The sequence below is a fragment of the Fundulus heteroclitus genome, chromosome 3 (genome assembly GCF_011125445.2).
Source record: "Fundulus heteroclitus isolate FHET01 chromosome 3, MU-UCD_Fhet_4.1, whole genome shotgun sequence".
Lineage (NCBI taxonomy): Eukaryota > Metazoa > Chordata > Actinopteri > Cyprinodontiformes > Fundulidae > Fundulus > Fundulus heteroclitus.
Genome location: NC_046363.1, coordinates 18,019,073 through 18,032,688, shown reverse-complemented (window position 1 = coordinate 18,032,688; position 13,616 = coordinate 18,019,073). Strand labels below are relative to the sequence as shown.

Genomic DNA, 13,616 nt, shown 5'->3' with positions numbered 1-13,616 from the left:
CTGATTACATGGAGAAAGACGAGACTTGCACAACCACTTTATGGGATAATAATATAAAGTAGGCTGCTCTGACGAGGTTTTTTTTTTTTTTTTTTTTTTGGAGCAACATGCCAACACATGCCTGTGCACATCCAAGGAACAATGCTGGACAGACCTGGAGCGGAAATCTCAACATTTTATCTGAATGCTTCCAGAATTCTAGTCTTTCAAATGACATTTCCTGCCACAAGCGGCCGCCTACGTCCGTAGTGAATCACAGGTAGACCAGGCCATCAGAGATCCTTTAGATCCCTCAGGACGGTGCCTGTTTGGTAGGTCTCCGAACAACTGCTCGATTTCTCCTGACTTCCCCCGGCTCGTTGGATGAACCGCCGTGTATTTCTTAGCTTTATGAATCCAAATTCCAGCCGTAGATTTTGGGATCACTGTTTTTGCAGCAGGTGGACGCTGTGTTTGGTGCCGATGCCCGCGTTTGAGGTCCCAGATTAACACTTCTGCAACTTTTGGCTGCATTTTCATTTTTTTACCCCTTTCCTTTAGTAAATACTTCATGAAATTTAATTGAATAAAAGCCCTGGGAACTACAAGCCTCCATAAAAACGACAAGGAAGAGCTGTAAAAAATAATGAAACATGTCTTTTAACAACTACAAGCAAGCAAGGTTGCTAAATTAAACGTAATGAGTGACTCATTTGATGTTTTGTTGTACTGACAAATGTCCTATCAAAACACACGCCACCCGTGTCAAAGACAATGTATACAGTACAAGCAAAGCCCTCTGCCGGCGCCGCTCCCTCCATTACTGTAGGTTGAGCGTCAGGATGAACATGGCGATGACCCCGCAGAGCATGACGAAGGGCAGCCAGGTCTTCAGGACGGCTGCCCAGCTGAGGGACAGAGAGAGCGTGTGTTAGAAGGAGGAGAAAACACCTGGAAACGTCTGCTTTAACCGATTCTCCTGCGGTGAATTCTAGAGGACGCGGGACTTTTAATCCCCCCTGAGGCTCCCTGACCTTCATCCCACCATCCCATCCAGCTGAGAGGTGACCTCCAGCGGTGGCGCGGAGGGGAGCGCTGCTGTCTGTGATGAATTGCACGAGTCTCCTTCTGTTGAGAAGACTCCTGCGCTGTGGGAGCGTACGGCAAGCAGCGGCAGCACTAACTGTGACTGCATTGTTCTCTATGTGGGTCAGCGGAGAATAATGAGGGGGGCTTCTCTGTGCCATATGTCTCCTAATGGAGCTGGAATCTAGCAGCAGGGCGCTTTTCCAGACCGACTATACATCTCTGAAATGAAGACTCCTTATGTGTGATGCTCATGTTCGGGCTCCCACATTTCCATGCATGTGTGTCACTTTTTATTCATGTTACCTTAGCTATGATGAGACGAGGCTAATATATTATGACTGCAGGACATTTTGAAACATCAAACGGCACAATTTATGGATAAAATCCGAGAAAATCTATGAGCAAGAAGTCTTCAGGGAATGTTTTATGAAAGGGATGGTGGGTACAACCCAAGGGGGACACTGAATCACAAACTCTGCAGTGTAAGAACTACTATGAAAAGATTTTGCATCTGTGTAACTGGAGGCAAACTAGTGAAGGGACTGAATACAGATCTAAAACAATGTCCAAGCATCAATGAGTTTAAAAACAAATACAGAAACTAGAATATTCACAAGGTGCAGGGAAGAAAACGACTAATGCAAATATGTTGTATGACGATGATGTCATCCTCTTTGTGTATCATTATTAGTACTTTTATATTCATTATATTTATTTATTTTACTCATTGTATAATAGGGCTGGACAATACAGAAAAAAGCATATCGATAAGATAGAAATCATATTGATCGATATTGATAACTATCAACATATTCAAAACATATATTTTAAGTGCAGCCCTGGCCATGTTATGCTGTTGCTTAGTGACCAGTTCACGGAATTCAAACTCAACCCTTTATTCAACCAACTTTTTTACCAAAACTGCAAGTTTTTAAAAGAGAAAAAAAGAACACATGCGCTGAACTCTTTGAATGGGGGCGGAGCTTAGTGACAGAACCTTCCTGGGTCTGCGTTTGTGATTGGTTGGGAGGATGTAATGACTGTAGTATTAACCTACATGGCTAAAATGCATTAGGAAGGAAAACTGTTATTCTATTGAACTTTTTATTGACCCTTTTTATATATCTTTATTGAGTTATCGTTCTGCGCTATTGTATAACTAAGATCACATAAATATATCAAGCACATACAATTAAACAAAAAGGTTTGGTAATTAATTTACCATTTTACCATTTAATCTGACGTATTATGTACGACAATTACAACTTCTGTCATCATCATTATTATTATTATTATTATTAATATTATTGTTGTTTTTGTTACAGCTTAAATCAGAGGCAACTGGACTTTCGTTCAGTTCTTTCTGAAAAGTTTTGACACCTATCCAGGAGTCTTTGCCAATTCTGGTGAATCACACTTGAGCAACCTTTTGAAAAGTTTGCAGAAAGAACTGAACGAAAGTCCGGTTGCCTCCGATTTAAGCCAGTTTGCTGTTGAGATACCCAGATAATGGAGAATTTACACAGGCATTATGAGAGTTATAGTTTATAACTATTCAGCACAGAAACTTCATTCATAAGAATAGAACAACAGGGTTTAAATCATACATAACTGATAAGTACTGACTATATATGTACATATTCTATTGGTCATTTATTTTTTTTAATCAGTTTGAAACAAACTAATGAACTATACACGGCTTGCAATAAATAAGTGATTCTCAGTTCTTAAATAAAATCAACCCAACCTGCCTGTTTTAAACCAATGTGATCTGTCAAAATCTGAGCACAACTTATCATCTCGAAATGCCCAAAAGGAATCAGAGTTTATTCAGAGAAACTGCGGTAGGTTTTGCATACATTTGTCACCGGCATCAAGCTACCGATCAGGAGGAATTGATTTGACAGCGCTAATCAGATTAACCAGTACTCAGAACAATGGGAACGTCCAAAGCACTTTGGATCAAAGATCAAAGGAGGAGAACAAAAGATTCTCCGTACAACAGGACACCAAGATCGTCTGTTCAAACAATTACAGGCAAATAGAAGCTATTTAGACGTATCACCGAAGGTCTGGCAGAAAACTCAGCCTGAAATTGGTCAGAGGTCAGAAACCACAAAGCATATCATAAAAAAAAACCTGAGGGTAGCTGTCCACAGTAAAACCAGTTTTCCATCATCGTGGAGTGAAGGGGTGCTGACCAGGAAAAGGGGAAGAAAAGCACCCACTGACATCTGTAAGTCACCCACATGAACAACTTAAGCAACTTCAGGAGAACCCTCCTACGGCCAGACGATACAAAGACAGAGGTGTTTGGCCACAGCGAGGTCTAATTGCCAGGCACGGTGGTGGCAGCATCATGCACAAAGTCGCTTTATAACATTCCTAAACAAAGCTGCCTCCAAATTCTCCACCCTCAGCATAAAAAAATAACAGCTGGATTATTGTTCTAACACCACAATGACCCCAAACATATCAGAACACGTTTTGGCCTGAGAGCAGCCGGCAGACCTTAAGCTTCAGGAGCGGCCCTGAAAGTATACGGGCAACGCTTAAAAGCCGGGTCAGAGATGTAGAGAAGCGACCGGCCAGGACATTTACCTAGAGAACAGTGTAGGTGTGTGCCGTGTACATTTGAGCCTGTATGTACAATTTTAGTAACCTGATTCTAGCTGTATGGATTTCGCTCCGCCTAGCTCCACTCACATCCATCTGGGACATCTCCATAGGAATTGCCTTTTTTGAAGGCTGGGCCTTATCAAAAATTCTTGCATATGATTGGATAAGCCACTTGTCTGTCATCTTTATCAACATGCTATTTCAATCACTCACACCGAAGCTAACCCGTGACGCAGTGAGAACGACGCAGGAAAAAAACTTGCCAAATCCAGTCGGCAGAAGGGCGAAAACATCGTTTCCACCAACAAAAGCCTTCAGAGCCGTTCTCTGATGTTCTTTTAATGAAACAATATTAGGTAGATTGGACAACACGGAAGAAATAGCAGCATCAATGTTAACGCTTGCATCTTCGACGAGCTGCCATTGTTGTCTGAATCAAAACAGTCTCATGTCACAGTCGCTTCTCCACTACGTCACATCTATAAAACTCCAGCCCTGCGTCCTGATTGGCTAGACAATAAAATTGGTTGGAGAAATCACTTTCAATGGGAGGTGTCCCAGATGGGTGTGAGTGGAGCTAGGCGGAGCGATATCAATCTGGCTAGGGTCAGGTTACAATTTTAGCCCAGTGTAGATTGAAGAAAATGGACAATAAACTTAATCTTGCGCACTTGGTTCTCATTTTTCAAATTAGACAAAGTTGTTTATGGTGTAATCATTCTACACTCCTTCAATTAAATCATCAAAGGCCTAAAAAGAGGGATATTCATATCTGTGGTGAGTGTAGGCGAATTTCCTACAGCTGCATGTGTGAAGGCAAAAAAAACCTACCGACATATGAACTTTTATCTTAAAACCGTAAAGATAATGCAACTTAAAACATAAGCAGGTAAGACATTATTTTACGTAACAGTTATATATAAGCTGCTATAAAGGATGTGTCATGATTTGGGTTTTGTCTTGGTTCAGGTTACCCGTTTTATTTAAGTTTCTGCTTTTGGGTTCTTTCTTGTTTTGGCCTTGTTTGGCCCGGATTTTTGACTGCTTTTTTGACCATTTGAGCCTTGCCTGTCCCTGTTTATTATTAAATCCTGTTTTTTTGCTTATACCTCTCTTGTCTGGCTGAATACTGGGTCCTCAATCTCTCGTTTGTGACTGGATGTACTTATATATACTGCTTGAAAAGTTTGAAGAAATCTTTGAAACACATCAGATCTGAATCAGGGCAATAAATCATGCCACGGCATTTGATGAAGTTGATCAACCCACGGAGGACTTAATCCAAAGTCACAGGGGAAGTACAACTGAAGACCTGATGCGACAGGCATGTCCAGTTTGCAGCAACTCAGTAACGGTCCTCTATAGTTTGTACGGCCCCATGTGTTTGTATGCACGGCTGAAAACACCAGAGGGGGCTCCCTATGAGATAAACAACGGTGTCCTGGGGCGTCTCCTCCCAGATTCAGACCAATCTGAGGTCACATGGACCTAAACAGGATGTCTAGAGATGTTCTGCTGGATTTAGGTCCGGGGAGCGTGGAGGTCAATCAATGGTATCAATTCCTTCATACCCCTGCCATATGAGGTGCATTATCATGCACCTGGAGGAACCCAGGATCCACTGGACCAGTGAAGGCTCTTACAACGGTTCTAAGGATTTAATACCTAATGGCAGTCAGGGTGCCGTCGTTTATCCCGTACAGGTCTGTGCGTCCCCCCATGGCGTTGCCTCCCCAGACCACCAGTGACCCACCACCAAACCGACCGTCCTGAACAAACGTTGCAGGCAGCATAACGTTCATCACAGCTTCTCGGGACCCTTTCCCGTCTGTACAAAGAGCTCAGACTGAACCTCTGAGCTCAGAGTGAACAGAACAGGGCAGCGGAGCCAAACCTGCCAACTCCGATGTCCTCTGGCAAACGCCAGTCAAGCTGCACGGCGCCGAGCAAGGAGCACAGAGCCAACTAGAAGCTGTTGTAGCTTGTGAAGTCTATACATATATAAAAACAATGGAATAAAAACTCTCTTTTATTTCCATCTAACAGTTCTTTAAAAAAAAAAAAGCGCATCAAATAACAAAGACACTATGATGGTGGAGCAACTGCTGTGACGGCTGCCACCTTTTCTACTTAGCGGGGACTGTCGGATCTAAAGAAGCGGTAACTGGTTGTGAAAAGAAGCCAGGGCCCTGAGCTAAACGGACGACAGCGCAATTCAATGGGCTGAAGAACTAAAAGGGAAAGTCTAACAATGGCTTATCAACCAAGCAAACCATCGGACCATTTGAAACAAAACTTTTTCTATAATCGCACAACAGCAACTAACAGGGGACACATCTTCCTCTCTGATGCATCCCTTCCCAGAGGGAAGAGGGTGGGAACACAGGAGACAGACGTGAGAGATTCTCCCCGTTCTGAGCTGGTTCTGTTCTGGTTCTGAGCTGGTTCTGAGCTGGTTCTGGGGTGGTTCTGTTCTGGTTCTGAGCGGTTCAGCCCCTCTGCTGACGTTCTCTGATCAGACCTGTACGGCCGCCAGGCTTCCACAGAGGTGTCCATGCTGACTGAACCGTCTTAAGAATTACAACAGCAACATGACACTGTCTTGTGCAATGAACCTGGTCATGGGTTAAAAAAAATAGACGCCTTTATACTGTATGTTCGCTGTTAAATGTGTTATTTACATTTTTTAGCACGGGGTTGTGTCACGCTCTACAGATGCAACACCATGAGGCCATGGGTGCTGGTTCTCCGTCAGCTCTGAGGAATGTGGCGTTCATGAACAGAAGAAAAGTTACAATTTTTTGTTTCTCAGTCCAGGTTTCACTTTGGCAGAGTCCAAATTAGGTCCGATTTGGGCCCAGCCAAGGTGGCAGGATGTGCTCACCTTGTCTTTATGTCATTTCTTTAGCATAGACTTATATTTACGGATCCAGATATGAGATTTCATCTCCAGATCAATATCCGGCATGGAGATTTAGCTAGATTCTTTGACACCTAATTATGAGAAACGTTGCCCCTCCATATCTCTGCTTTTGAAAGACTAAACCTGTTGCTCTTTAATGCGTTTGAACAAATATTTTATACAGGACTGCACAACAACATGTGCATATATCTACATAAAAAAACTAGAGCTGTTTAAATATGCTTTATTACAGTTTTCTATATTGAAAGTAGATGGCATGATGGCGTTTGAGGCCACAATAAAGAATGCATTAATAAAATAAAAAGTATTTTAATGCCGAGATGATTCTGGTGGAGGTTTTCGAGCTGGACAAGAAACGGGTAGAGAAAAGGACCAATAAGGCATGCAGGTCCTCGGGATCAACTTCCTATCTATACTTCTCTGCTGGTACACCTGAATTTCTTCTCTCAGGGACAATAAAGATATTTCTATTCTATTCCTCTATTTTCCTTCTGGAGTTACGGTGCCTTGCAATTTTATTCATACCATGAACTCTTCCACATTTTGTCACATTACAATTAAAAGCATCAATGGATTTTATTAGGGTTTATGTGTTTTTTTTGTGTATGAATTAAAATCTAAACAACGGTACATGTACAGACATGTTAACTAAATTAGCATATCATCAAAGAGTCGATTTGTTTCAGTAACCCAATTAACTAAGGAAAACACATTTTATAGATTAGTTACTCACAGACTGATGTTTTAACGCCCTTATTTCTGTTAATAAAGACATTTTTTTTTTTTGCTTGCATATAATGAAAACACAGCATTTAAGATCAGAACATCACATCAAACCGATACAAAAACACATTTTCAATACAGAAACGTGGACTTAGTGAAAAGTTTAATACCTGCTTAAAGGTTGTTATTTTCCAAAAGATATTCTTAATCTGACAAATGAGCCTCATTGGAACCCATATTCTAATTTATTGGCTATGACTGTATAAGCATCCACCTGCTTTACTTTGATATTGCCTAACAGAACCCAGTGTCTCAGTCTGAAGTCACTTAATTAGTAAACAGAGTCCACCTCTGTGTGATTTAATCTCAGCCATCTGAAGCAGGGGTGGGTTATAAAACATCCCAAGCTTTGAACATCACATGGAGAACTGCTCCGTATATCGTATAAACTGCAAATCTGCGGACAGGACAATCACTGGTCATGCGCTCCCCTAATCTGGCCTTTATGGAAGAGTGGCAAGAAGAAAGCTACTAGTTAAATAAGCCCAAAGACGTCCCATTTACAGTTTGTCTCAAGCAGAGGACACATCAAGCATGTGGAATGAGGATATCTGATCAGATGAGAGCAACTCTGAACTCGTTGGCCTCTAAGTGAGGTGTGCGGCGCAAAGCTACCAGTCCACATACTCCTGAACACATCGCCTTCACAGGGACACGTGGCAGGTGGCGGCATCATGATGGGGGAACGTTTGTCAGCAGAAACGGGGAAGCTGGTCAGAGTTGACTGAGCCATGACGGATAATAAACACTAAATAGCTCAGCTAAAAAACCTGGTAGAGGCTGCAAAATGAGAATGAGACCGAGGTTCACATTGAAGCGGGGCGACGCTAAATATACATCCAGAGCTACAATGGAATGGTTTGGGTCAAACTATATTCATGTGGTAAAGGGAAGACGGCTCACCCGCTATTACCATCTAATGTAGAACAGATTACTAGATCAATGTGTGCTTCTGTGCTTTTTTGTCTCTCTTGTTGTGTCTCTGTTCTGTCTTCTGTAACCCCAGTGGGTTGAGGCAGATGACCGTTCATACTGAGCCCGGTTCTGCTGGAGGTTTTTCCTTCCCGTTAAAGGGGAGTTTTCCTCTCCACTGTCGCTTCATGCTTGCTCAGTATGAGGGATTGCTGCATGAACAATGCAGACGACTCTCCCTGTAGTTCTACGCTTCTCCATCAGGAGTGAATGCTGCTTGTCGGGACTTTGATGCAATCTGCTGGGTTTACTTAGATAGGAAACTTTTGACCAATCTGTATAATCTGATTAAATTTGACTTTGAAAAGTGCCTTGAGATGGCATGTATCATGAATTGGTGCAATATAAATACAATTGAATTGAATTGAAAGGTTAAAGTGGCTCAGTTAAAGTCCAGACCTTAATCCCATTGAGACTTCAAACTCCGTTGCTTCTGACTGATCTTGAACTACTTTGCAAAGCATTGGAAACGACATTCCTGCCTCTAGATGCATGAAGCAAGTAGAGGCAGACCCTCCAAAACATACAGACGTAATTGCAGAGAAAGGTTCTCCAACAAAGTATCAGCCCAGAGGCGCTGAACGCAAAAAGGCCCAATAAACTGGTTACAAGTTTATTTTTCAAACAATAATAAAAAATAATAATTCCTCCACTTTACTGTTGGGTGCAGCTTTATTGGTTGTTTCCTGATCACATTAAATCCTAATAAAATACGCTGAAGCGTGTGGTTGCAGCGTGACAAAATGTGGATAAAAACTCTAAGGCCTATGGATGCTTTTGGGAGACATTGCGATCTGCAATCCTCTGAGAGATCGTAGAAAATAAGTTGGATTTCATTAAAATATGTTCTTTTGACAGCTGGAGATCGGCGCCAGCACCCCTCGCCACCCCACAAGGGATAAACGAGTTAGAAAATGGATGGATGGATGGATGTTTACGCTTGTGGGAGCAGAGGCTTGTGTGCGTGTGAACGGTTTACCTCACATGTTTCCCATGAATGAAGGACAGCACACAGAGGTTCACCATGTTCCAGGACGAGCTGTTGTCGTATCGCATCAGGTTTAAAGCCATAGCAACGTGGGAATGACAGTTATCCAGGCACAGGTTGTGCTTCAAAGCAACAGAAAAAGGGGAAAAAAAAAAAACAAGACGTGTGAATAATTCTGTAGCAGCATGCGTCAATACATTAAAAAAAAGTGCTGTATACAGTCCTACCGGCCTGCATTTGTATTCCTCAGATGCATCGTGCACCGCTTGGTCCCACGTTGCGGCACCATTCCCACAGACTTTATCCACGTCAAGCCTCCAATACCTACAGGATGGGTTACTGGTGTGTTGATTTGATCGACAGCCTTTTGAAGCTGTAAGACCCTGAAGTTTAATCATCATACTTACTTTGTGGGTCGACCAAACCCCATGTTGTCCTCCTAAAAAAGGAAATGGCTGGTTTTAGAAATCAGCAATTTCTAACAGACACTGACAGCAAAACTTGTTGATTTACTGCATGACATTTTTGACAGTCACACTGATATCTGATAATTTTGTGACATGATGCAAAAGAGCTAGGAGAGCAACTGACCGAGACAAAGTAGGATCCCGCAAAGTCTCGTATGACCCCTGAAGAGGTGCAGATGCCCATGTGACCGATGAAGGGGAGCACCCACCTGCGGGATGGAGTGAATGCGGGATTCAGTTCAGCTCTGGTCGCTTGTCAGAACACAACATGTGGCAAAACAACGCAAGAACAGGCGACTAGGACTAATCCGCTGTGCGATTAGATGATATAAGGAAAAAAATAACTCAGCAGTAAACTGCAGCATTTTAACGCTACGGGAGCCGGGTTAGGAATTGGCAACTCCTTACGATAAAATGGGAATAGGTGTCCAGACAATGCAGTACGGGTAGCGGCAGCTTTTCCGGCCGCCTTTTAAGAAATCACCCTGGTAGTTCATCATGATGTCGGTGTCGTCCACCTCCGCCATCACAGCCTGAGATCACAGAGGGAGACACAGACGGCGCTGACGCACAGGCAGCGTGGAAACGGGAGGGTATGGAAGGCTGTTGTGGCATATAATCTGACTGCACCGCTTTTTCCAGACAGGTCCTCCAACCGAGAATGCGTTAGGAAAACTACATTTAGTTAGTATACAGTGATAACTAATTTTAAAAAAAGTGCTGAATTGTAAAAGCACAATTTGACATGTTTTTTTTCTTTTCCTTTTTTTTTTGCAAATAAACCCTGTTAAATGTTCAATATTATACCCCCAAGTAAAATCCAGTTCAGCCATCTTCATCTGGAATGAAGAAACTCGTCTAATGAACACTGGTCCTGACCGTGAAACATGGTGGTGGCAGCATTATGCTGTGGGGAAGCTTTTTTTTCTCCTGCAGGGTTAGGGTAAGGAATATTTATGGGCTATGATGACCCCAGTGCAAGTCCAGACCTAGTTTCAACAGAGCCTGCATGGCAAGATGTAAGAATTTACGTTTCAGCTTGAGACAGAGCCCTAAAAGACCTGCAAAAAATGAAAGCATTAGGTCTGAATACATATGCAAGCCACACTTTGAAGATTTTTATTTGCAACAGGTTTAAAAACCATGAATCGTTGCACTTTGTAGTCTTAATCCATAAATTAGAGCATGCATTCCAATGACGCTTGTCATATTAAAAGTACTTTTTGAAAATAACCTTTAAGCAAGTAATACATGTATGTTTCACCAATCCCACTCGTATCTCTTTATTAAAAAAAATATTTGTCTAGTGTTATATTAAATGTCCTGTTTTCAGTATCTAGAAGCAGGAAAATCAGCATAATGAACAGAAATAAAAGCTTGAAAAGAGAACCATTTCTAATACCCGCCATGGAGATGTTACCACTTACGCTATTCAATAATTTCAATGCATTCCTTTAAATTTGTTGAATTTCAAAACATCCTTTTAAAGATTTGAAGCCCTGTTGTTCTTATCATAAGTCAAGGAAAACAGTTTTCCAGTTAATAATCATTATATTGCTTTAAACTTTTAAATTAATACACCTTCCACCCTTTTGTAGTTTTTGGATGCCTTAGCATCCGCACTCACTTGTGGATTTACAACAGCTGCAGCCCCTCTATTTTTATATTTCTATGAATGCACAAGCTGACATAAATGCTGCCGGATGCATTGCGGTTTTATAGTACTCACTTGTTGTTCCTGTTTACAAGCAAGTTAGCATTAGTACTGCAGCACAGCTATCTGCTACAGGAAGTTAGAACCCCATTCCAGTCCATTGGTTCAGAAATAAGACAATGATACTGGGCATGTTTGCAGTAGGGATAGGCAATATGGACCTAAAAGCCCATCTTGTTTTTTTTTTTGTTTTTTTTTTGTGTGGTTTTTATGTGATAATAATAACATTTGAATAGAAAGTATTTAAAAAAAAACATTGTATCCTTTCTGGCAATAGGCTGAGATGTCACACCACAAGCACAAACATGGCTCTTGTAAAAAAAAAATAAGACAGGAAAGGTTAAAAGATGATCAAATACGCTACTTCAAGACACCACATCCATCAAGTAGTGCAGTTTTATCAGTAAACAGCACACATTTAATCTTATTTTTGGAGATATATATTTTATTGTTGTGCTTTATGATACAACCAGTGGAAAAACTAGTAATAGTAACAACCCTTTAGTTTTGGGGGTTTGCAAACATCATACTGTAGTTCATCGATGTCGAAATAAATCTAAATTCTGATAAAAAAAACTGTCAGATTGCTGATAATCAGTAACAAATTTGCCAGTCTCTACTTTACAGTGCATTCACAAGTTTTCATACTCCTTTTCACATTTTCTGACTAACAACCAAGGTCTTGAATGTGTTTTATGGGAATTTTATTCAAGGATCAACACAAAGTAGCACATAACTGTGACGTGAAAGAAAAATGATGCATAAGAGAAATCTGGAAAATGTGACGTGCCTTTTCATTCAGTTCCTCTGAGGCAACACATTGTAAAACCAGCTTTGGCAGCAAGCTGTAAATCATTTGTCTCTACTAGCTTTGCAGATCCAGAGACAGAACTTTAGCCCTGTTTTCTTTACAATATAGCTCAAATTCAGTCAATTTAGATGAAGAGCATCTGAGCAGCAATTCTCAAGTGTTCCTACAGACTAACTAACTAACTGGATTTAGGTCTGGACTTTGACTGGACTGTTGTAATGTTTTAATCTAAACCATTTAATTGTATCTCTGGCTATATGTTTGGGGTTTTTCTGCTGAAGCTCCCCTTCCTGTCTCAAATCTTTTGCAACCTTGGCTTAACCCGGCATTAAATATCATCCCGACCTGTCTGCTGCGTTTCTTGGTTTTAATGATGCTGTCTGTTCACTAAGGTTCTCTAAGAAACCTCTCAAATCCCACATCTGTTTGTCCTCCCCGCCTATGGGGAGTCTCAGAATAAAGGGGTCTAAATACAAACGTTTGGAGGTTGGGTGTATTAACCCACACAATTCTTTACACCGTCGCCTAGCATACTACAAAAATGGCTGAACGGGGTGGGAAGTGTTTAAAGAGACAGCACCAAAACAAGTTGCTTTCTGACACACCTCAGAACAGGGGCAGAAATAACCAGGAATTCAGACCAAAGTGCTGCAGCTCCACTTTATATAGACCCCAACTGAATGATTTCCAATGTGAAAAGGAACAACTGAAAAGCATATGTCCCATTTAAATTAGCAACTGGTTAGGTATTTCCAGCCCTTAAATAATTTTATCCAAATAATCGTTTTAGAGACACTATTCTCTGGGGCTGGGTACTCCCGACTCTACAGTTTTTTAAATGTGTCCTGTCTGGCAGTGCAGCATTAAGAATCTGTCTTAATGCCAAAGAAAGCCCAACAGATTTTACTTTCACAAGTGGAGCGTGGAGCCTTACTGCTTTTGCCATAGTGGTCTGCTTGATTTATATATGTAAGAAGCTTTATTAGATTTTAATCTGGATTATTTTATGTTCAATGGACACGAAAACGGGAAGGTAGAAGAGAAAAAGATGAGACAAAACACTAGAAGGGAGAAAAAGGTGACAAAAATAGAGGAGAGGAAAGGGAGAGAGTAATATAACATCCTCTGAGTCTGCTTCTACACCTGCAAAGAGAGATATAAAAAGAACAGCAAAACCAACCGATAAGTATACAGGCACAAACAACCAATGCCATGACGTCACTGAAAAATACACTGTTATTTAATATGAGATGTATAAAGTGACATCCATA

The 13,616-nt window shown here is 41.3% G+C and overlaps 1 protein-coding gene across 1 annotated transcript; it reads right to left on the bottom strand.

Annotated features, from left to right (window-relative positions):
• Nucleotides 1–77: 77 nt before the first annotated feature.
• LOC105917527 (transmembrane protein 222) lies at nt 78–10,382 on the bottom strand. The gene is made up of 6 exons (XM_012852365.3): nt 10,229–10,382; nt 9,945–10,029; nt 9,761–9,792; nt 9,581–9,677; nt 9,345–9,475; nt 78–887 (listed from the first exon to the last, which is right to left on the bottom strand). Exons 1-6 carry the CDS (start codon nt 10,345–10,347, stop codon nt 800–802), a joined length of 552 nt encoding a protein of 183 aa, XP_012707819.2. The 5' UTR covers nt 10,348–10,382; the 3' UTR covers nt 78–799.
• Nucleotides 10,383–13,616: the final 3,234 nt, after the last annotated feature.

What these genes read in the sequence shown, in the direction of transcription:
- LOC105917527 (XM_012852365.3), bottom strand. Translation starts at nt 10,347, where the DNA reads ATGGCGGAGGTGGACGACACCGACATCATGATGAACTACCAGGGTGAT. An exon ending in GGGTTTGGTCGACCCACAAA is followed by an intron (nt 9,678 to 9,760) that starts GTAAGTATGATG and finishes CCCATCCTGTAG; the next exon opens with GTATTGGAGGCTTGACGTGG. An exon ending in AGGAATACAAATGCAGGCCG is followed by an intron (nt 9,476 to 9,580) that starts GTAGGACTGTAT and finishes GTTGCTTTGAAG; the next exon opens with CACAACCTGTGCCTGGATAA.